The sequence below is a fragment of the Diorhabda sublineata genome, chromosome 1 (assembly GCF_026230105.1).
Source record: "Diorhabda sublineata isolate icDioSubl1.1 chromosome 1, icDioSubl1.1, whole genome shotgun sequence".
NCBI lineage: Eukaryota > Metazoa > Arthropoda > Insecta > Coleoptera > Chrysomelidae > Diorhabda > Diorhabda sublineata.
Genome location: NC_079474.1, coordinates 34953483 through 34978807, shown reverse-complemented (window position 1 = coordinate 34978807; position 25325 = coordinate 34953483). Strand labels below are relative to the sequence as shown.

The 25325-nt window shown below is 28.8% G+C and overlaps 2 protein-coding genes across 5 annotated transcripts; both read right to left on the bottom strand.

The window, feature by feature from the left end:
• Positions 1–374: 374 nt before the first annotated feature.
• Positions 375–11496, bottom strand: LOC130452504 (thymosin beta). Of its 4 annotated transcripts, XM_056791821.1 has the most exons (6): positions 11331–11487; positions 5078–5231; positions 4134–4247; positions 3250–3363; positions 1653–1766; positions 375–992 (listed from the first exon to the last, which is right to left on the bottom strand). In XM_056791821.1, the coding sequence occupies exons 2-6, from the start codon at positions 5229–5231 to the stop codon at positions 853–855; spliced, it is 636 nt and encodes a 211-aa protein (XP_056647799.1). In that variant the 5' UTR covers positions 11331–11487; the 3' UTR covers positions 375–852. The 4 variants fall into 4 exon arrangements, with proteins under 4 accessions (XP_056647799.1, XP_056647800.1, XP_056647801.1 ...); XM_056791822.1 differs by lacking the exon at positions 4134–4247 and having other exon boundaries at positions 11331–11496; XM_056791823.1 differs by lacking the exon at positions 1653–1766.
• Positions 11497–13663: 2167 nt separating this feature from the next.
• LOC130452503 (E3 ubiquitin-protein ligase Mdm2-like) lies at positions 13664–24814 on the bottom strand. The gene is made up of 6 exons (XM_056791820.1): positions 24625–24814; positions 24270–24428; positions 24082–24212; positions 23812–24006; positions 20883–21081; positions 13664–18918 (listed from the first exon to the last, which is right to left on the bottom strand). Exons 1-6 carry the CDS (start codon positions 24671–24673, stop codon positions 18485–18487), a joined length of 1167 nt encoding a protein of 388 aa, XP_056647798.1. The 5' UTR covers positions 24674–24814; the 3' UTR covers positions 13664–18484.
• Between the last annotated feature and the right edge of the window lie 511 nt (positions 24815–25325).

Genomic DNA, 25325 nt, shown 5'->3' with positions numbered 1-25325 from the left:
TTGTTCCATGCCGTTACTAAACACGAATAGTGACTTAAATGTCGCGCTGATGTTTGACGTCAATATCTCTCATAAAATTAACAATATGGCGGCAGTTATGAAGTCATATTTTGATCAACTAAATATCAATTACAAAGTTTCGTTTGTGGTTCGGTAATTAAATTGTTTCACATAATATTCCATGAATATTTAAATTCTTTCGGTTTGAATGTGTATTTTTAAGTATTATGTCAAATAACCCAGGAATTAAGAAAAAAATGACACGCTTTTATGAAAAATTCGATATTCCGGAAGTGATTCGAGATATCGATTTATATGAATCGATTGAGAAAACTTGTGTTTATGTTCCATGTCAAACTAATGGAATAAAACACTGGTATAATTTATATTTTTAATATGATTTATTGAAGCACCATAATTCATGCAAAATTAATTTCTTTGATATACTAGACCTACAGATAAATGTAAAAACAGAATAAGTACAAATGATTACAATATCAAACGAAATAAAAGATAGATTTTTTACAAAACAACAAAATTGCATCTAAAAATATAAATCTCTGTATACTTTGGTTAAAAAGTAAAGCAAATCGCTTCATATGACTGTTCGGTTTCAACTGAACCCTAGTAATTTCATCAAATTAGATATTTTTTCGAAATTTTCTAAAAAGAGAACATCAAATTATGAAAATTCTGTTGTAGCATTTGTTGTTGAATAAAAAGTCTCGTTGATGAATCTGATCTTAAATATTATCTTACAATATAAATAGGGGTATCAAATATTATATAAAAGTATAAAATAATACAAAAATTGGCATTGAGTTGAGCCCGCAGGACGCGATATGAATATTTTTAAGCGCTCTTTTCTTGATCAATAATCTCCTTGGTGGGCAGGGGATTTTTTTCCAAAGTTTCCGCATGTTTCAATTTGGAATTGTCGAAGTTCTCAATACCAGAAATCAGATTTTTTTGTCCTTTTTCTTGTTCAATGACTGCAAATAAACAAAAATCAGAGATCATCTTTTTTTGCTCATTAATAAAAATTTCACACTCAAATGCAATTTTTTCCCCAAAATGTGTAGTATTATGAGCAAATAATTATTTTTAATCACTCAAATGCCGTTCACACGACATTTAAATACGATTCATTCGTTTCGGCAATTTAATAAGTATTAAATTAAGTAATGTTCACACGAACCGGCAAATAACATTGTGTTTAAATTTGTAAAACAATATCATGACGTTGTATATTACTTACAACTATATGAATATGGATAATTAAGTCCCGCTTACACGATCCGGTAAATAAAATTTTTGATCAAAACAAAAGAATACAACACAGCCAAAAATCGACTTTAACGGCCATTAATTCTCGTTCACACGATCCGGCAAATCAAATTTTGTGTCAAATTTGAAAAAAAAAAAAGAGTCACGAAGTTTTAGATTATTTTTAACAGCTATATAATTAAGGCCGGTTCACACGGTCCGGTCAACTACAATGTGTTGAAATTTGAAAAAACAGAATCAAAACAATTTAGATTATTTGCAACAGCTAAAAATGGATTAAGTCCAGTTCACACGATCCGGTAAATCAAATTTTGTATTAAAATTTGAAAAATACCTGAACATGCATTTTATTTCTATGTACCTACCTTCTTTATCGGGTAGAACTACTTTCTCCTCGGTTTCCGTGTGTTTCATTGTACTTTTGTCGAAATGTTCAACGCCATTTAGGAGTGTTTGATGTGTTTTTTCTAGTTGGACGGCTGTCAGGCAAAAACGAAGCAAATTCATGCAAAAATTTGTAACAAAAAAAGTAACAAGCTGTTACGACAAAAAAGCGGGGAACATAAATTTGGTTACTAATAAAATCGACTTCGATGAAATATCATGCAAACTGAATAATTGTGTCAATAATTTTATGACTGGTACGATGATTTCTAAAGAAAATAATTAGTAATCGAAATTGATGAATAATTCGTGATACTATTTACGACAAAAACATTCATTCAATTCAATTGTTAAAATGCAAAGCTATTTAGTGAAAATCGAGCAAAGAAAATTGTGAAAATAGTTTTTAAAACTGCACCATATTTAAACCAAAAAGTAAATCCAACCCTGTTTGGATTATTTATTCTCGAAGTAGTTAAAATTTGTTATCAGATTAAGAAGTTTTTATAATAATTATTTAAGTATCGTTCACACGATCCGGCAACTTATAGAGAGAGAATTACGTATAATTTAATAAAGTACGGCTCACACGATACGGCAAATTAAGTTTTTCGAAGTGTGCCAATATTTACACGAAATAGAGAAAAATCTTTAGGTTTTGGATAATTTTTTTCAACCGTATAATATGAAAATGGTGCTCACACGATACGGCAAAATACATTTTTGCGAATATTTCAAAACTTGTAAAAGAAAAAAAAATCTTAACTTCCTCAATAATTGTTCCACCGCTTAATGTAACACATTAAGTATCGCTCACACGATCCGGCATTCACGTTATGCTAGTATAGTGAATTACGTATAAAATAATCAAGTACGGCTCACACGATCCGGCATACTACATTATTTTTTCGAATATTTCTAAATTTAGAAGTAGAAAAAGAAAATTTTGATTTTTCAAATAATTTTCAACTACTATAACCGGCAGTCATTAAGTATCGATCACACGATCCGGCAATTTACGTTATGCTGAAAATTGCGAATCATAAGTTTAAGAAAGTGAAATATTTGGGTCTTAGATAATTTTTTAACTGCTCAATATAGATTAAGCGCTGCTTAAGTATTGCTCACACTATCCGGCATGTCTTAAGTATCGCTCATACGTCCGGCAATAAGATCTGGCTTCATATTCTAGCTAAATACGTGATATATAATTATTTAAGAGCAGCTCACACGATCCGGCAAATTAAAATCCTTAAAGAACGTTTCAAATTTCATAAAATAGAAAAAAAATAACGTCGTTAACGATTTTTGACTGCTTGACTTAAATTTTGCGTTTATATAAAAGAGCGATACATATTACAATTGTTAAGCACCGTTCACACGGTCCGGAATTTTTTTCCAAATGTGAATCATGATATTTCCAACTTTTTTTATGAAAATATCGATTATTTGAAACAAATAATAAATATTTTGAAGAAAACGACCGTCGCCAATAGATTATCTACAGGGGGAAACGATATTTCTGGTACAGTTGTAAAAACTATTAAGCCAATTTTACAATTTTAATCTTATGTTTACCTTCTTTATCCGGTAAAGGATTTTTCTCTTGCGTTAACGTGTGCTTCAATTTGCTGGTGTCGAAACGTTCGATGCCTTCGATTAAAGCTTTTTCGGTTTTTTCCGCGGCCACATCTAAAAATTATAATCGAAATAATAACACCAAAAATCGATTATTTACATCATTTTTTTAAGCGCGATTAAGATTAGTATGAAAAAAAAACCATTTCTATTCCATAATGGCGAATTTCCCTTGCAAAAATTATATTTTTTTCCCATTAAAAATTTTTATTTTTCTCAGTAATCCACTGAGAAAGGACAAACTGTAAAAATAATATAGTGTAGTATCCCATTTCTACAAGATCACCCTGTATATAAGGTACGAATAATGAAACACAACTAAATTGACGAGTTTTTTCTATTTCACTTTGTACTTGCAAAAATTTAAATTTTTGTAGGGCAGTGTACAACTCAATACATAAAAATGACCTTCAAAACAGGTGTTGCCTTGTGTCCCATTACTTCTAGATCACCCTGTATATAAGGTATTAATAATAAAGCAGAAATGAATGAGTATTTTACCTCTTTCTTGTAACAAATTGTTGTAGGGCAGTGTACAACTCAATACATAAAAATGACCTTGAAAACAGGTGTTGTCTTCGAAGACGTAATTTTTTTGTTTTTATAATAAACTGGTTGCAAAATTTGTTAAAATGTAAGTAAATTGTTAGAAGCACTTAAAATACGCTCAAAACCCGTTAATTTTTTCGATATTTTGAGGTTAAACCGACACTCGAATAAAACAATCTCGGCATTAGAGATTAGAAGCCAAAATTTTGTTAAATAGCGTTAAATCTGTTGGCGTTCTATTCCTCTCAATTTTCACTATACCTATTTCCTTTTACCTTGTGCATTAGGTAACACTATCTTCTCTTTGGTGTCTGTTCTTTTGAGCTTAGACGTTTGGAAATTTTCCACACCGTCCATAAGAGCGTTGTGGGTACGTTCCTGCGCTACATCTATTAACACCAATATACAAAAAACCTTTTCATCTTCCTTAGACTCATTTAAAATATAAATATGTGTAATTCCGAAAAAGTTTTTTTTTATTTAAATCATATAATTATCATTATTAAAATAGCATTAAGAATATTATAAACGCGCCATCTACTAATCACAAGCTGAATTATCTTAACTTTAGTAAACAGGCACATCTGCCATTTTTGTAAGTAACGTTCGTTGCAGGTGTTCCAATTATGTATTAGAGGTGGGCGATGAAAGTAAATTGAAAAAAATATTTAACCTACATGTACTATGATCAAGATCAATAATAATTACAAGTTTTAGATTGAAAAAAATGCGTTGATTTACAAAATAACGAATAAAAAACAAAAGGAATTACTATTATTGATATAATAATAATGAAACCAAAACGTTAGAAAACATATTGTTTTGAAAAGAAACAAAATGTAGAAGTTTAGAAATCATGACGTAACTTGTAATAGCTACACCGAGAAAAGTTGATATATATTATTTAAAAAAATGAAATATCGTTTAAAACAAGTAATTTCGTAAATGTTCCTAATTTCACATTAAAAATTATAATAATTTCACTCGTTATATTCTGTTATGCTATTCCAACCTAATATATTTCGCGTCGCAAATAGAACCACTCTGTCTAGACCGTTAGGAATCCAGACAGTACAAAAGAACAAAGAAATACACGTTTGCCAAATGTTAAATATTAAAAATAACTAACAGAACAATGTTGTACGAAAATGTCTAAAATAGAAATATCTTCTGAAAATAGCGAGGCTTTATTAATATGAAAGTAAGAAATTTTTATTACCTTCGGCGGATGGAAGAACAACTTTTTCTTGTGTATCGGCGTTTTTTAAATTGCTGGGTTTGAAACCTTCTAATTGAGTTTTTAGATCGTCGGCTACTTTCGGGAGGTCTTTAAGAGCTGGAGGAGCTGGAGCAGCTGGTACGGTGCAAGACATCTTAAACGAAAAATAAACTGATAGATTTCGAGGTTATGTTTCCCCTATATTGTATTGAATCATAAAAGACGTAGCACCATCTATCGAACGTTTGTTATGTTACAAAAGTACAGTTTTCTTTTTTATAACACCCTAAATCTAATAAAATTATTGATAATGAGAGATGTTTTTGTCGTTTGGTTCATTATTCCAAACGAAATGTATCGTTTTAAATATATTTTATTATAAAAACATGTTTTGTGATTCATATACCAATTTCTGGAAAATATTTTGTTATAAAATTATCATTAAATGATTCATTAGACCTAAGAAAATAGTAGAACCAAATTTTCGCTTATAAAAAAATTATATATTTGGAGGTTATATTTCCCATCAACTGTATTGAATCATAAGACGTAGCACCATCTATGGAACGTTAGCTTTGTTACAAAAGTACAGTTTCCTTTTATCGATAATGACAGCTGTTTTTGTCGTTTGGTTCATTATTCCAAACGAAATGTATCGTTTTAAATATATCTTATTATAAAAACATGTTTTGTGATTCATATACCAATTTCTGGAAAATATTTTGTTATAAAATTATCATTAAATGATTCATTAGACCTAAGAAAATAGTAGAACCAAATTTTCGCTTCTAAAAAAATTATATATTTGGAGGTTATATTTCCCATCAACTGTATTGAATCATAAGACGTAGCACCATCTATGGAACGTTAGCTTTGTTACAAAAGTACAGTTTCCTTTTATCGATAATGACAGCTGTTTTTGTCGTTTGGTTCATTACTCCAAATTAAATGTATCGTTTTGTTAATAAATATCAATTTTTAGTTATATATTATTTTTAGAACATGTTTTATGATTTATAGAACAATTTCTAGCATTTTTTTTTGTTATTAAATTATTATCAATTAATTTATTGAGGTTAAAAAAATGGTAGAAACAAATCCCCGTCTAACAAACCGCTACATTTCTAGGTTATGTTCCTCCTCAACTGTCTACAGTTTTCTTTTTTATAACGCTAATTCTAATAAAATTATCGATAATAACAGCTTTATTTGTCATTTGGTTCATTACTCCAAATAACATTTATCAATATATGAATATTTATCAACTTTGATATATTTAGAACGTTTTTTTTGTGGTTCATTGACCGATTTCCGGTGATTTTTTGTTATATAATTATTATTAATTAATTCGTTAGAGTTAATAAACTAGCGTACTCAAATCTCCGCGTCTAATTAGATCAAACATTTATTAAATACAACCAATTTAGTTTTTTTTTTGTAAAAATCCACGCTCTAATGAATATCGTATCTAATTATTTATAATTTAAAAATATTTTCAACGTTATAAAAAAAATTTAGTACGCCACTGTATTAATTAAATATTAACCGCATGCAAGTTAAACACTATTAAAAGAACGAGAATCGTGGACCATATGGTCATAAAACACCCAATCTGGTTTTTGGAGGTGACTGACCAATTTATTTACAATTACTAATTCAATATATTTAAGTATATTTTCCTATTTATCGCGAAAATAAATAATTAAGAAGTTTATTATCGCAATTAACACTAATAACAGTTACTTATAACTGTTATTGATATATCACCCATCATTATATATTAAATTATTATACCAAATGTAACAACTGTGTTAATATCGATTCGTACAGTGTCAGTTTATATTAAAACATTTTACATTTACCAGACGATAACCACTTGTTAAGTCTCGTTTCATCTAATACTTTCTATGTATGAATCATTCTCTTTATGCCATATTTGTCTGGATTTCAACATGCTCGTATGACTTCGGGCTCCGAATGACCCCGACAACGGTTAATCGGCACGCATTTCAAGTAACCATATTCGGCAGATGATCAAAATTGAAGAAAAAAAAATAGAAATTAAATAATCAGGATAGGATTTAGCCAAGACGTTGCAGTATACGTCATTTTATCTATCGTCGATTAAAAATATTAGAAACGGAAGTTGTATTTCCTGTTAAACGACTTTTAGAATGTTTCGATAGAATAGGAGATAAGGCAGAATGGGAATTTATACAGGGTTTAGCATAAGTTCGTAGCAGATATTGGAATGACATTTTTAATAATCTGTATACATTTGCTTGCGTAACGACATTAATAAAATAAGAAATCGAGAAAATTTATTCATACTTTTCAACTGAATGAATGATGTATTTAGAATTCGTTATCCTTATATGGAAAAGGTGTACCAACATGACCAAGATCAGCATCAATACGTAGAATTAAAACATAAGCGTACCGAATGTTCATAAACATATTAAATTCGATGTATAGGGATAGTTTTTATTTCGAAAAAACAACTATGACTAATCCAAAATAGTGAAAAAAGTATAATCATGTACTTGACATATATTTACTTAATAATATTTAAAACATAATTCGTGGTATTCTTAATTCTCAATAGTAAGTGTGTTTATATAAATTTTGCAAGCTTACGCGTAATTGTTTATCAAAAATCGAAACTTTGTTTAGTAAATAATGTACTAGAATGAAAAATAATTTTGTAACTGATGATTCGAAAATTATTTTTTTATATTACATAAATTAATAACCTGTACAAATGTTCATATTGAAAACAAAGCGGATGGTATGCAATAAAACATCCAAAGGAAACGTGTTCGTGATAGAAATTTCAGAATCGATGTCGTCTGGGCATATTACACACACCGGCGGAATTTTAATTATTAAGAATGCGTCATTTGGCATTCTCGTAATTTTTTTATTGTTATTTTAAAATATTTTTCAGGGTTTCGTCATAAAAGGGATAGACAATTGTATAATAAATTTACTTGTGTGTATAATTTTCGTTCCAAAATAACGGAATTGTGCCAAATTGTTATATCTAATAACCATCTCTACTTTCAAATACAATTAAGCTAATTATAGTAGGAAACTGTAAAAATAATATTTCAAGATGGACGTTAAATATATAGAGATGCGGTTTTTACAAATAATAATTACATTAATGATGATAAAATTAATTTCTACGCTTATAAAAGAATCTGGAATACTTCATATGTTTGGAAAGCGTTTCAGAACTTTCTTTAAAATGATATTTCTCATTACATTCTCGATAAACAAACGGCGTCGTACTGGTTATGAACTCCATATGGTTTTGTCCATTTTTGCCGAATGATCGACCTACATTAGTAAATTTTTCTCTTTCAACTTAACCTTGCTATCTTGAAATGATATTACATTGGTGTGGTTATTCAAATTTATCGTCGTTAATCGACATATTAATATAACACGTAATTCGTAAAGGAAATTTTTTAGGTTATGTGAGACGTAGATTAATAATTTATTATCATATTATTATTTTTGAATAATTTCACGTGGAACCTTTTTCATTATGATCAATTTCATTAGTAGTAAAATTCTTATTATAATGTATAGCTAATAAAAGGTGCATATATTTTTCGCATCGGCAGTTGTTGTTTGGCAAAGTCAACGACCTTATAAATAAATTCAGTTGGTTCGTTAATTTCATTTATTTATTCATAATTTCAGTTTTCGTTCTCTGACCGTGCATTCCGAAATGTTAAAAAATACTGAGTCGCTCACCACAATTTCTTCCAGGTCTAAATACGAGGGTAATTGAAAAAATTCTTATTTTTCGCGAGCTTATCAAGCTTCCCAGGGATATTTGTAAAAAAAAGCTGTTACTGACTTCAGATTACACATAAATTATAATAAAATACATAATTTAAAAATAATTGCGTGGTTAATGAACTAAGTTCAAGGTCATTCACAACATATCCACATTTATATGTATTTAAAAGTTGTACCTATCTAAAAATAATGATAAAAAACGATTTTTTAAGAAAACATCGGTTTATATTGGAATTTGTTACGACTTGACACAATGATATCACTTATTCGTATTAAATTATAAGTAATCGAAATAAACACAAATATATCTTCTAGATAACAGTCTTTATGAATCATCTTTTGTTGATTGATAAATAATGAAAAATATCGTTCTGGGAATAAATTGATTTTCAATACCAAGAAAAAATATCACAAAACAACTGGATAAAAATAAAAATACTTTGAACTCGCGATTTATATTGTAAAAACAAAAGTTATAAAAGTACATTCTAAGATAATACTGTTAATATATTTAGAAATCAATAGCTTTCAGATTTATAAACAAAGCGGCAACGTTGTTATCAGTACATAAAACTTCATTGTATTTATTTACAACATTGTTACCAAATTTACATTTTGAAATGTACTAAATACAAATAAATTCTATCCTCATCGTAAACCTTATGGTGTCGTTATTTTTCATAGATAAACGTTTTATATTGATATTTTTTACACAGAAGAGTGTACACTAGTGAATCATTTTCCACGTCAAGATCAATGAATATTTTTATTTCAAGGTTAAAATCAGAACTGACCTGAGATAATCCGACAGATGTGTCGAAAATATTTTAACGCAGTCTCGAAAACAAAGATGGAGGGTTTCAATAATTTTATTTATATCCAGTTGTTGTGAGAGTTAAAAATAGATGTGTTGGTTGAATGTAAAAAAAAATATTAGATTTATTTATTTTATAAATAAACATTCTTTAACGTGAAAATGCGATCCATTCTTGCAGCCTCCTTCAAATAAAGATTCAACTCCCAATTTTTTTCATAAGGAATATACGAGGGACGTTAGGAAGTTAATAATATCGGTATGGGTTTTAAAAAGATATTGAAAATATGAAACAGAGACTAATATACGAGGAAAATTAACAAAGTAAGTTACGAGGGATACTAAGAAATTAATAAAATCGGTATAAGTTTTGTTAAAGCTGACCATACACTGTAAAAAAAAAACAAACGAAGCAAATTACGAGGTATGTTGGGAAATTACTAATATTGGTATAGTTTTTGTTGGAAAAAGATATTAAAAACATGAAATATACGAGGAAAATTAACAAAGTCAGTTACGAGGGATATTCAGAAATTAATAAGATCGGTATAAGTTTTCTTAAAGCTGACCATACATGCAAAATAATGAACCCAGCAAGTTACGGGGGATGTTAAGAAATTAAAAAAAGTGGTATGTTTTGTTAAAGCTGACCATACAAGTAAAAAAATAAACTGAGTAGTTTTGAACACAAACAAGAAAGTTGAAATGAGTAAAATGGAGATGGAGAGAAAAAAATGTATTATTACGAATACATTAATTATTTATTCAACAGGGTTTATTGTTTCTGATTGAAATACAGATAATATTGAATAAACCTCAAAATTTATCTCGTTTCCGTTGGGATTATTTTTCATTCATTTTGATTAGCTTCGACTGTTTCTATTAATAATAAAAAAATTATTTAATGATAAACAATCTAAATTAATTGATGGACAAATTATTTTCCTTGTCGCTGAAAACCCATTTCCGGTATAGGAAACGATGCTATGTCGGGAAGAAAAACTTGCCTAATCAAAATATATTCTTTCAAGTTAATACTCATCAAAACTTTCATTGATATAATAAAAACATCTATATTAAAAGGTCAAATGGTGCCGGTTCGGTCCTGGCAGATGTCGTATTCTATCATTTGAATACAAAAATATTAAAAAAACTGAGTGGTAATAAAAAAATTTTTTAATGGAAATTTTTCACTAAAAATTCTTATTTTCAAATAAAATTATTATCGAAAAAAGTGACCAATTTGTGTAATATAAGTCGAAAATTTCCAATACTAATATTTAAATGTAAAGACTTTAATATTAGCAAAATTACAATGTTACTATTAATACCAGTTCTTTGTTTGAGTAGACAGCCCCAAGACCCACCCTCGTAAAGGAAATATCAAGGGATTTTACATTCGAAGGGGAGGAATAATTTTAAATATCGTAGATATAGATTCATAAACGAATCTTGAATTGAACAAAACCCTTTTTTTAATAGACAAAAACTTGATTTAAAAAATACTAATATCAACGTCGATGGAAGACAAAACCCCACCCAAAAAAATCAAAACTTCTTAAAACTGTAAAAATAATCATCTATTATCGTCTACCAACGATAAAAATTTAATTCTCGAAATCTTACCTTTGATATGATAAAAGTTCCAACGGAAAAAAGTAGTTGTATTATAAAAAGTAACTGTACAAAAATTTACCGGTTTCACAGCTGATTTTACACTGAGTCGACTTACTACTCTCGCTGTTGGAAACAGAAATGCTGAAATTGAACAGAATGGCCAGAAGGAGACGCGTTCGATTTCATGAAACAGTTTACGGTGTTGCCGATAACAAAATTTTATCGAAAGTATTTACATTAGAATAAAACAACCTAATATACCTATATTAATAATACTAGATAAGTTTTATTATATGTCAAATATTTAAAATTAAAAACAATCCATAAAAAAACTCTATTCATATTTAAAAAAATACATATACTTATTATTTTTTCAAGTATATACTAAGAAAAAAATATATTAAAAATAATTGAAACCAGAAATATTATATCACGTTTTTAATTAATAACTCTCCATAAAATAACCCAAGCATTTAATATTTCAGTGAACAATTATACGTGTTTGTTAATGAGAAAAGTAGGAGTTGGAATTCCAATAACGAAGTTATGGCAACGTCGGTTTACTCTTTCGCGTAGAATACACGACACCCCTTCCATCGTCGTCTTCCATTATTATGAAACGCTTTAAATTAGTACTTGCATAAGAACTAAAATCGTTAATTTCAAAAGGCTATCGTGGCGTGGACTAAATGGGGGATAACAACAAAGTGGGGAAATTTGATTTAGAACGGAGAGGTCTGAGTCATTCTTGAGATGTTTTAAATAAGTAATTAAATATATGCGCCTGACCTCACCCCTAAACATAGTTACAACCCAGGATTTTATGTGTTCATTTTATCCACGTACGTGTCGTAAATATTTCCACCATCTTGAATATATGTCTTTGCTTGATTCGGTTTTTCGATAGATTTATAATAGAGCGGAAAGAAGTAGATGGTTTGTTAATTTTCCACTTATATTAAGGGTAATTTTCATTGAAATGAAATTATACTGTGGATGTACTTTAATTTCAAGTTAATTTTTCACTTGAATCAAGCTACGACATGGGGTTGGTTATTGTTTTATTCAAAATGGTGGCAGGAAGTTTTACTTACCGGTAGTTGACAGTAAATGACAGTTTGACTTAACCTAATTGTTTTATTACGAATTTTTTCATGGTAAATTGTTTCCGTATTTAACAGTAACTACAATAACACGTTTTAAAGTGCATATGGCACTCAAAAGTTATTCCCTTATTTCCTATTGGTTGAGTTGTAATTAAATGTAAGCAATTATAGTATATTTACAATGGAAGTTTGTATACATAATTCGAAAGTAATTAGAACGCGATAACTATGTAAAATTATGGAATTATTAATTAAATGAAATATTTTGTTAAATTTACAGCGTAAACGAAAATAACGAATAGCTTTTTAACAAAACTAATAACGTCTCAATTTAAATATGGACTAGAGAAACTATTGTGACGAGTCTAACTACATCATTCTTCTTTTCACTATAATGGCCTTTTCTCATAGGGTCACGCAGTTCAGGAATTTATATTTACGAAGTACGTAACTCTTTGTATTGAGAAGAAAATAAAAAATAGTATTTCGGCATTAAAGGTAAAATTTTTTCATTAGATTCATATTTTAGTGACAAAAATTTGATGCTTTACGGATCAATGGTTACAGTATTTACATTTTCGATTGAAATTGTCATACTCATTTTATAGGAAACTGTAAATTACTCACATTTACAAATGTTCAGGATAGATGGAGCCACTTTATTATATTTAAATATGTATGATTGAAACAGAACCAGATTTAGGGCTAAGCATTTCCAAGCAATAGAAATTTGAATATTTACTATTAGAACAGATTTGGCTTCAGGGCCTAACCGTAATTAATTCACAAAATTTTATTTCGAAATAATTGAAATTCATAAAATTTAAATCGATTTTCATAATTCAGAGCCGGATTCTGGTCAATTAATGAAATTTGTTTTCGAAATAATTGAAATTTGTAAAATTTAAATATTTAGAAACAGAACCGGCTTCAGAGCTAAAAGTATCATTGACAAAATTTTTTATTGGAAAAAATTTCAAAATTTGTGAAATTTCAATATATGTGATTAAAACAGTACTGGATTCAGGGTTAAGCGAACTCAATTGCTGAAATATCACACTAATTTTATTACCTGATACATACTTACCGTTGACAGATACATTTCATTTTTTATACAGGGTATAATCGCGTTTATCTTTTGCAATAGAGAAAAATTCAATTTTTTCGATTTTAGACGTACTTACCTCTCTAATTAAGGATTGACGAAAGGGTAGAATGAAATGAAAATATATAAAATGAGTAATAAAATTTATTACCCAGCACGGAAAATATTTATTTCAAAACAAAATAAAAAAAATTGTATTGCACAAAAATTTCCAAACACAAATAATCCAAATGACACATCATATGAACTAGGATAATTTTTTTATGACATTAAACATAAAAAAAAATTCTAGTTATTCTGAAACGTGCAAGGATAGATCCTGATAGCCTAATTTAATTAGGTACGGATCTGTAATATTAGATATTCATTCCAGTGTTGCCAATGTGCCTTTCAAAAATTTAAGAGGCTATTTTTAACAGTTAAAAATATATATATAAGTAGTGGGATTGCGGCAAAATCAACCACCACACTGTACTAATGCTAATATATTTCCGAGCTTTCGAATATGGTAATTGATTAGTTGAAAATTGCGGCATAATATTGATTTTTGAAACCAATGAATTTAATGCCTTTTAAACAAAAAAAAAATCGAGTATTTGAAAGCTGGAAATATATTAGAGTTAATACACTTTGATGTTTTATTTTGCCACTATCCCACTACTATAACTCTCTATAATCTAACTGGCGAAGATATAAGGCGATCTTTAATGAAAGAAAATAAAATATAGAAATTATTATTGATAAATTAATTTCGGATCACCCCGTATAAGCATTCGAATAACGAAATACTGTTTTATACGATTCCGATAAAAATTGCGGCGTTGCCATATTCAGAGAACGAATTTTATCGACAATCATGGAAATTTGTTTCAAATTGTGATTTTTGGTGGAATAATTTCAATCAAAGTTTCATTACCGAAAAGTGCGACGTTGCCATATTTAAAGGAAATGCTTTATCGAAAATTATAGAAATAAGTTTCGACGGTGATTTTTGGTGGAATGATTTCAAAGTTTATTAAAAAAAAGTACGACGTTGTCATATTTAAAGGAAACGCTTTATCGAAAATTATAAAAATCCGTTTCAAACGTTGATTTTTGGTGGTGGAATTATTTGGAAGAATGAAATCATCAACAAAAATTGCGGCGTTGCCAAATTCAGAGAACGAATTTTATCGAAAATCATGGAAATTTGTTTCAAATTGTGATTTTTGGTGGAATAATTTCAATCAAAGTTTCATTACCGAAAAGTGCGACGTTGCCATATTTAAAGGAAATGCTTTATCGAAAATTATAGAAATAAGTTTCGACGGTGATTTTTGGTGGAATGATTTCAAAGTTTATTAAAAAAAAAGTACGACGTTGTCATATTTAAAGGAAACGCTTTATCGAAAATTATAAAAATCCGTTTCAAACGTTGATTTTTGGTGGTGGAATTATTTTGAAGAATGAAATCATCAACAAAAATTGCGGCGTTGCCAAATTCAGAGAACGAATTTTATCGAAAATCATGGAAATTTGTTTCAAATTGTGATTTTTGGTGGAATAATTTCAATCAAAGTTTCATTACCGAAAAGTGCAACGTTGCCATATTTAAAGGAAATGCTTTATCGAAAATTATAGAAATAAGTTTCGACGGTGATTTTTGGTGGAATGATTTCAAAGTTTATTAAAAAAAAAGTACGACGTTGTCATATTTAAAGGAAACGCTTTATCGAAAATTATAAAAATCCGTTTCAAACGTTGATTTTTGGTGGTGGAATTATTTTGAAGAATGAAATCATCAACAAAAATTGCGGCGTTGCCATATTCAGAGGAAGAATTTCATCTAAATTTACAGAAATGTGTTTCAAATTGTGATTTTTGGTGGAATTATTTCAATCAAAGTTTTATTGGCAAATTGCGGCATTGCCATATTTAGAAAAAGAATTTGATCGAAAATTGTGTAAACACGTTTCAAATTGTGATTTTTGGTGGAATGATTTCAAAAAAAGTTTAATCAACGAAAACTGCGACGTTGCCATTTTTGAAGGAAATATTTGATCGAAAATTATAGAAATAACTTTCGACGGAGATTTTTGGTGGAACGATTAAAAACGTTTTGTTAATCAAATTGCGACGTTGCCCTATTCAGAGAAAATATTTTATTGAAAATTATATAAACACGTTTCAAATTGTTATTTTTGACGAAATTATTCCAAACAGTGTTTCGGTAATAAAAACTGCGATGTTGCCATATTTAAAGGAAATATTTTATCGAAATTTATAGAGATACGTTTCAGACGGTGATTTTTGGTGGAATGATTTCAAATATTGATCCGTTAACGAAAATATTTCGTTTTATTTCGCGAATACCTCGTACCATACACATAAATATATACAAAAAAAAAATATATTAAACATCTTTGGTTCAGTCTTGTCACTCTTAAATTTCTGAAACGAGGTTTCCAGACGTCACATACCAGCGAAAATGAAAAATATAAAAAATAAAAATGAAATTCGCGTGCCGCCAGTAGCATTCATGGGGTCCATGAACTTTCTATAAATACGTCCTATGTTATCCTTGGGAAATTATAGGGACAATATTTTTTTTATAAGATAATTTATAATAAATAGAATAATTTTAAATTTAATCGATAAACTCTTCACTAGAATTTGAAATTAAACGATGAAAAATATTTAGAGGGGTGGGAATCTGTGGAAAAAATAGTACGGGAGCTTTGGAGGAAAAACTAACGCTCACCTTTGTTAATTTTACGTCATAAATTCAAATCGAATGAAAATACAAAAGAGAAAAATTTAAAAGAAGTTTCAACGTCAATTAATTGAGGTCCTGGAACGTTGTTCTACAGGGTTGATTACGTTTAAATCCCATTATTATTCCATTATTATTCCCACTATTATTTTTATTACGGTTTGAGCTTAAGCCGGCTCTGAGCACAAAATCCGAAATATGTTGCAATTGAACTGAAAAATCGAAATAAAGACCAAGTTATGTTCTAATGAAGCTGAAACGTATAAAACTACATTCAAAAGATGTTCAAGTTTATGTGGATCGCAAATAATTCCTCAAATTACTCTAGTAAAGCTAGAACAATGTTCCAGTTGAGCTGAACCTCTAAAGCGATCGAGAAATATTCCAAAGGAAGCTAGAACATACGAAACAAAATCCAAAAGGTGTTCCGCATTGATTCGGAACATCAAAAAGACGATGTAATGTTTCGGAGAAGTTGGAACGTTTAGAACAAACTTCAAGAATTGAGCTAAACTATAAATAAATACAAAATAGGTCCCAAGAAACTTAGAACATACCAAACAAAGTTTTCCAGTAGAGTTAAAACAAGGAAAAAATTATCCCGAGTAACCGAAAATTTATAAAAAGTACATAGAAAGTGAAAGAGTGGAAATATAAATTGAGAACGCATAAAAATGTGTTTGAAAATGTTCCAGTAGAACTAGAACATAAAAAAAGTCCAAAACAAGAACTGAAGAAGAGGGAACATACAAAAATAAATCCAAAATATGTGCCAATAGAGTTAAAACATGAAAATATTCTAAAAATAACAATTGGAAAAGAGAGAATACCAAAAAAATGAGTCCAAAAAGTGTTCCAGTGGAGCTAGGACATGAAAAAAATCAAAACTTGAATAGGGTTAGTTATAAACGACGAAAATAAGTCGAAAATGTGTTGCGATAGAGTTAAAACATGAAAATATTCTAAAAATAACAATTGGAAAAGAGAGAATACCAAAAAAATGAGTCCAAAAAGTGTTCCAGTGGAGCTAGGACATGAAAAAAATCAAAACTTGAATAGGGTTAGTTATAAACGACGAAAATAAGTCGAAAATGTGTTGCGATAGAGTTAAAACATGAAAATATTCTAAAAATAACAATTGGAAAAGAGAGAATACCAAAAAAATGAGTCCAAAAAGTGTTCCAGTGGAGCTAGGACATGAAAAAAATCAAAACTTGAATAGGGTTAGTTATAAACGACGAAAATAAGTCGAAAATGTGTTGCGATAGAGTTAAAACATGAAAATATTCTAAAAATAACAATTGGAAAAGAGAGAATACCAAAAAAATGAGTCCAAAAAGTGTTCCAGTGGAGCTAGGACATGAAAAAAATCAAAACTTGAATAGGGTTAGTTATAAACGACGAAAATAAGTCGAAAATGTGTTGCGATAGAGTTAAAACATGAAAATATTCTAAAAATAACAATTGGAAAAGAGAGAATACCAAAAAAATGAGTCCAAAAAGTGTTCCAGTGGAGCTATGACATGAAAAAAATCAAAACTTGAATAGGGAAAGTTATAAACGACGAAAATAAGTCGAAAATGTGTTGTGATAGAGTTAAAACATGAAAATATTCTAAAAATAACAATTGGAAGAGAAAAAATATAAAAAAATGAGTCCAAAAAGTGTTCCAGTGGAGCTAAAACATGAAAAAAAAATCAAAGAATAGGGAAAGTTATAAACGACGAAAATGAGTCGAAAATGTGTTCAAATAGAGTTAAAACATGAAAATAATCAAAAAATAACAATTGGAAAAGTCAGAATACCAAAAAAATGAGTCCAAGAGGTGTTCCAGTGGAGCTAAAACATGCAAAAAAAATCAAAGAATAGGGGATGTTATAAACGACGAAAATGAATCCAAAATATGTTCTGATTTAACTAGAAAAGTTCAGGAACCACTGAAATAGACCAAAAAACGCCCTTTTAAAAAAACATCAATTAGAATACGACAGGACTGGATATTTTTACTACGAAAAAGAAGTAGTCGTTTTTTTCGACCTCGTATCAAAAAAACACCGTTTTACGATTTTTTTTGGTGAAAATAAAAAAAAAATACGTGACATCTAAATACCTCTACGTAAATAAATAAATCGACGACGTTTCAAATAATTATTATAAATTCGAACCATCTACCTAGAAAATTTGTAATTTCAATTTTTCGCTAAGCCGTAAATAATTTCAATACTTTATTAACGTATCGATTACAAATCGGACATCTTTTAGTGGTACGTAAAGTCCTTTTGGCACATTTATAACAGCAGCACTGGTGAGCTATATTCGTATGTATGAATATGCTATTTTTAGGGGCGCCGTTGCATATTATACACAATTCCGACGTTTCCGATGTTTGATTCGATAATTGATCGTTTTCCGAAGTTACCGCGGCATTTTCACTTTGTGAAATTTCGAATTTTATATTTTCATCGTTTTTTATAACGGAATTTTCGTTAGACGGACTCGATAATTTTCTTTTTTTTACATCGAAATCGGATAAACTACTTTCGGAAGCTTGTCTTTTACGTTTCGATTCACTTCCGTGTTCCTCGGCACCATTTTCCTTTAGTAATAAATCGCCTACATCACTAATTGACATACCTATAGTGGGAAATAATAAACAACATTATCGATCACTCAAAATCGCCAAAAAACGTAATCAAAAAATTTTTATTTTAAGGTTTTTTCGATTTTTTCATTGTAAAAACAACAACAAACAAACACAATCTAAAATATAAATTAAATCGTTATACTTGTAAACAATCGAGAAGTATCGGTTTACAGTGTTGCAAGATTTATTATTATCGAAACCATATTAATTTACGTAAGATATTTTTTTAAAACAATTTATCAAATACTGTTAAAAATTGGGATAAAAACTTTAAATTTTTAAAAATAATATTTTTTTTTTAATAAACCAACTCCATTTCACATTTCAATGTTTTGTTCATATCAAGTTTTTTTTAACGAGAAAACGATATCAAGAAAAAAAATACAATCCGACAACGATGTAAAACGAAGTTTCGTTAAAAGCTTTGTTCGCGCCTGTCAAGAGCTACTCGATACAGAATCATTAACGAACTAAATCGATGTTTCCCGAAGTTATGACAATCGTACGCTCTGAATCAAACCAACAAATAAAGCAAAAATACATTCAACCCATAGTTCCGTTATGGATTTTAATTAAATCAATAGGAATTCACAAACGTGACAGTTAATAAGCAGAGCTACATACACATAGAAAAAGAAGAAGTGTAATTCAATACCCATTTTTTGGTTATTTTTTATTAATCTCTTGCTTGCACAATTTTCACCAAATTTGATATTCTGGTACATTTTGGAACTTTCGAGCGTATGCCAGAATGCCAAATTTAACAAAAATTTCAAATCTAGCTGAAAAAGTAAGTTTTTAATTGACTTTGCTTTCATATTTTTCCTACTTTTAATCAAGAACGTGGTGATTTTTCCATTGTCACAAATTTAAATAAATCGCGCATTTATGCCCCGCCTACAAACTGGCGTCCTTGGCTTTTATTGGCTCTCAATAAGCTCATAGCAGAACTGTGGGCTGGATGTATTCCTGCACAAATAAAACTACTCGGATGTCTTGTATTCGAGTCGGAATCAATGAACTACATGACCGAATGACATTTGTACGATTTCGATAGCTCTGAACTAAATCGAAATTAAACCAGCGAACAAAGCATTTTCAATACATATAAATCTAGTAATGAATCATGTGCAATATTTTTAATAATTGATTCACGTGATTTTTGAAGTATGAATTTTTAAAATGCTGATGGTTTGAAGGTTTGTTACATGTAACGTTGAATTTTGATTTAAAAAAAAATTAGTTATTTTCAAATTTATCTACTTGGAAAATACGAATAATAACCTAAAAGTTATGAAATTGAATTCTGAATTTAAGATCTAGATTTCATTTCAAAAATTAATATACAGTATGAATCAAAATTTGAGTAACAAATAAACGATTTTGTTGATATATCCTTGAAAGATTGAACTGATTTCTTTAGTTTTACATTTTTTTTTGTTTTAGAACTTATAGGAAGGAAATGATTTTTTATAATTTTAAGTCAGTTTAAGCAGAGTTTTTTATCGAAAGAAATCACAAATTCAGAAAATTTATCACAAAAAAAAACATATAAAAGGGCCTAAAGAGTGGAAGAATTAATTTTTTTGTGGTCTCTTTCAATAGAAAACGAATTTAGATCAAATTAAACTGATTTTTTTTATCAAAAGAGAACGATTTATCACAAAACACATTTTTTTAACAATAACTGGTTCGTTTTTTAAATTTCAAAAGTTGTTTAATTGAATTTATTATTAAAATACGTGAGGTTATGATACATTTCGAAAATATTACCAAAAATTTCAATGCATGAAACAAAACTTTGTTTTTTATCCCAAATGATTTATTTTTCATTATATTTGTAAATTATTTTATACGGGGTAAGTTTATAGCAATAAAAAAATCGGTTTGAAATAAAATAGAATTTTATGATTATAAATTTTAAAAAAGTGCATTTTTGGGAAAAAAAAAGTACCTGATTTAAGATGCTTATCCGGTACAACGATCTGGTCCAAATCCAACGGAGGACATTCCTGACTCGATCCTACACCTGAATCTAAAGACGACAATCCGCTCAGACAGGACCTTAAAGTGTCCAATTTCACAGGATCATCGACCTTTTTTTTCGATTTCTTATTACCTCTCGGTCTCGGTGGATAAAACTTCTTACGATTCTTTTTGAAAATAAATAAATAAAACGATTTTAAAGGACCTCTAGGAGTCGGTTCGAGGGAGTATTCTGGTCTAGAAATTTGATAAAAAAATCCATTTTGTTCGCTTACACCCTTAGGAATATGTCCTTGATCGGATTTAAAAAAAATCCGCATTATTCTTCAAAAAAAAAATTGATATTTCAAGTCGACGCCATTTTGTGATTTTTTTTGTTAATGCAACAGCGACATCTTTATTGATTGAGAGTTTTATAAAAAATTTTTTTGTTCCAGATCACTACAAGGGTTGGAATCATGTCAACCAGGGTGAAGTGCTTTTCTTTGTTACCAGCCTGTAATTTATTGGAATTTTCATTTTATTACGTTACTTTCATGGATTCCTAAAATTTAGGCTTCCAGGTCAGAATACCCCCTTAAAATCATAATAAACATACGTTATTTTAGCGTTTTCAATCCATTTATCGAAATCCTAGGCATTGGAAATCAATTTTACTAATGACTGAATTAGAACCTTTTGTCTATGAAAACGTCTTATTTCATAGAGAAATGCAATTTTTAATTAAATTTCAACTAATCTAACTAAACCTAACCTAAAAAAATTAAAACACAAACAACAATTTTTCTTCTAACTTTTTTCTAGGTGTACTTCTTTTTGTTCCTCAAACAAGCCCCTATTTCTTCAAAATAGCCCCCCTTCCCAAATAAAACATTACATTTAATTCATATAACCAATTATCAGTCAAACTGAAAGAATGGATATTTGAAACCTTGATAAATGGATTATATAATTTTGAAAAGGATAAAATAAAATATTTTTGTTATGATTCCAAATTAGAAGCTGAAAAAAAGCTATAGAATCACATGCTCTCGCTATAGGAATGATTATGAGCGTAAAATATTTTGTTATTAACAAAAATATACATTAGACAGCACAAAAAATTATAAAAATACAATAAAAACAAAATAAATTTAAAAAAATATTCAACTTTAATATATTTATTGTAGCCCCCTATTTACAAAAAAAACCTTCACAAATCAATACGGAGTTTTGGTCCAATTAAACACCGCAAAGTCAATTTTTCACTAAATAGATTTAGAAAAACCAATTTTGGAGCTTAAGGAACTTGAAAAATATATTTTTGGCACAAATTAATTTCAGAAAAGCAAATTTTTTTGTCAAATTGAGTTTCGAAAAACTTTTTCCACCTAATTGAGTTAATAAATGCAATTTTACAGACAAAAGAAACAATTTTGAAAAAATATACATATTTTCGATTTATATCGAATTGAATTTGAATAAACCATTTTTGGATATTTGTTTGGAAAAATCACCAAATTAGACTAAAAACAATATTCTCAGGGATCTAAAACTACTCTTCACCAAACTTATCTTGCAAAAGTCAATTTCTGAGCTAATCAGGACTATCAAATCTAATTTTGGGACAAATTAATTTCAGAAAAGCAAATTTTTCATCAAATTGAACTTGAAAAATGGTATTTCACAAAATTAAACTGAGAAACTCTATTTTTATAGACAATAAGGACAGTTTTGGACAAAATCTACTTATGTAAATCTATTTTGGACCAATTTAACCATAGCAGCCAATTTTATATCAAATTGAATTTAGATAAACCAATTTTGGACACAATTCGTTTGAAAAAACTATCAAATTTGATCTTTTAGGGCCTAATTAGCTTCCCAACTTAACCAATTTTAGGACAAATTAATTTCCTAATAATAAGAGTTACAAAAGTGGTTCTTTAAGGAATAAAATATTCAAAATCTGAAAGAATATCAAGATAAAACCAACGAATAATAAAAAACGTTCCAACACACATACTTCAACAAAATATTGAATTGAATGCCACAAGAGAAGCTAAAGAAAGAAATAATTGATGAAGAAGATAAACAAAGAGTAGATGAAATAAAAAAACAATATTAGTTACAGAGATTGTTTTCTAAAGAAGAAAAGCTAGAAAATGTTAAGAAAATCAAAATAAGTCACATCAAAACTATAACATAGTATGAAACAATGTCCCAATCCAAAATATTCAAATGAAACATTGAATTGAAACCACCAAAAAGCTATAGAGAGAAGAAATTCATGAAGAAACTGAAGATACAGTCGATTAGACAAAAATCAATGATAAAAGTCACTGAAACCATCAAATAGTATGAAACGATGTATCAATACAGAATCGTTAACAAAATATTGAACTGGAACCTTGAATTAAGACCATAAAGAAGCTAGAGAGAAAAGAAATTGATAAAGAAGCTAAATATATGGAGGAATATACAAGAAATGTAATAAATGGTTACAGGGATTGTTTTCCAACGAAAAACAATTAGAAAATCAAAATAAATCAAATGAAAACTTTCAAATTGTATGTAATAATGTCCTAATACAAAATATTAAGCTCAAATCTCAAATTGAGACCACCAGGAAACAGTAGATAGAATAAATTGATAAATGAATAAAAAACAATGTAATATCAATTAAAAAAATGTAGAAGACACCAGATGGTTCTAAAAACAATCACAATATATGATTTAGTATGGATTTATTCAAATAATGTCTAATTACTTAGAAATAAAAGTCAATACCTCAATTTTAGTTTAAAACAATACCATATAAATCAATTTTAAATATAATCGAATGAAATTTAGAAAGAGCAATGCAATTTTATCACCAAAACATTTTAAAAAAATCCATATAAAAAACAAATAAATACCTGAAAACATTTTTCACAATATCTATAAAGAGGATTGTCATTAATAGATTTGCATTGAACGCAAGTCACGAATCCCAATGTATTTATGCTCGTATTCTCAAACGAGCTACTATCAGATTCTTCTCCATCTGTTATCCAGGTTTCAATAGAAGAATCGCAAATAGCTTCAATAGCAGCCGCGAAAATCACCTGATCCTGTAATAATTTAGAAATAAGGCAAAAATAAACGTATATAACCCACCAACACCCTAAATACAATGAATAACTTACATCTGTTTCACTAGCAGTGGATCCTGAAGACACACTGCCTTCAGATAGACTGGCAACCTCATATTCTATCAATTCAATGTCTTCATTATCATCAGACTTTGAATCGGTATCTGTTGTATCCTTTGCCACGTCTAAAAACAATTAATTAAGTTGGAAGCCTTTTATCCTTGAAATATTCAGGAGCCTACCAGTTTCGTGATCCTGAACACTATAGACGCTTTCAGTGTCTTCCTCCGAGCCTCTTGAGCTTTCACTAGCAAGCCTGTAATAATAATATCTCGGTCTTTTCATTTCTATTTTCAATTCCCTAGATGGATCACCTGGGTGTTTGCGTTTTTTCCAGGAAACTATCAAAATAATACAACAAATTTCCTATTAACGTGATTAATAACTAATTAACAATAATCAAATAAAGAAACGTTTTCTTTAAAATAAGAAAAAGCACGAGGAATTATCCAGATGTATAAAACCTCAACACAAGTAATATGCTTTATTAAAACTAAACTAAGTATAAAAAAATGTTTAATTCGACTAACTACTCACCATTACTCGTATCTACTGCTGCAGACATTTTCAATTTTAATTCGGACATTTATCAGAAACGGGTTATTTAACAAATATTAAAGTCCAACTTTAACGCGAACTAACTTGTCTAAACTATTCCACGAAAATAGGCTACGTCCGGAAACTCTAACAATATATGTTATTACTTGAGTATAAACGAATGTAACAGACAAAGACAACTACGTATAACGTGTTGGTAACAAATACCGGACCTCAGTTTCGCCACCCTAACAAGTAAGGAGGCGTCTATACCAGATTCAAATCTCAAACAAGGATAGAGCTAATCGTTCAAGTTCGTTAAATAAAATGAAAAATGACATATTATATGAAGCGGAAAGTTAGTTATTTAAAATTGACATAAATTAACGTATCAAACTTGAAATATAAAAAAATGTTTGATATTAACTCAATGACATGACTGCAATGTTGTTGATTATCGAATATATTATGATCATATAGCTGTCTCTTTCTGTTTCTATAAAAATCCTATGTAGTATCTTTCTCTCAAGTTTATAGATAAAATCAGGTAATTTCAAACATTAAAATGGGAGTGACTACAAATTCATTTTTCCAAAAATGATATTATTCAAAAAATACGAATGAATTGTTTGGTTGAATATTAGCATAACATAGTCTTTCGGTAAAATCTGTTTCTGAATAGTATATTTTAACAATTAAAT

Excerpts from the sequence above, each read along its gene's own strand:
- LOC130452504 (XM_056791821.1), bottom strand. The coding sequence starts at position 5,231 with ATGTCTTGCACCGTACCAGCTGCTCCAGCTCCTCCAGCTCTTAAAGAC. Across the intron at positions 4,248-5,077 it reads TGTTCTTCCATCCGCCGAAG|ATGTAGCGCAGGAACGTACC; the intron begins GTAATAAAAATT and ends TGGTGTTAATAG. Across the intron at positions 993-1,652 it reads AGTTCTACCCGATAAAGAAG|TCATTGAACAAGAAAAAGGA; the intron begins GTAGGTACATAG and ends GTTTATTTGCAG.
- LOC130452503 (XM_056791820.1), bottom strand. The coding sequence starts at position 24,673 with ATGTCCGAATTAAAATTGAAAATGTCTGCAGCAGTAGATACGAGTAAT. Across the intron at positions 24,213-24,269 it reads TGTTCAGGATCACGAAACTG|ACGTGGCAAAGGATACAACA; the intron begins GTAGGCTCCTGA and ends AATTGTTTTTAG. Across the intron at positions 18,919-20,882 it reads GGATAAGCATCTTAAATCAG|GTATGTCAATTAGTGATGTA; the intron begins GTACTTTTTTTT and ends TTCCCACTATAG.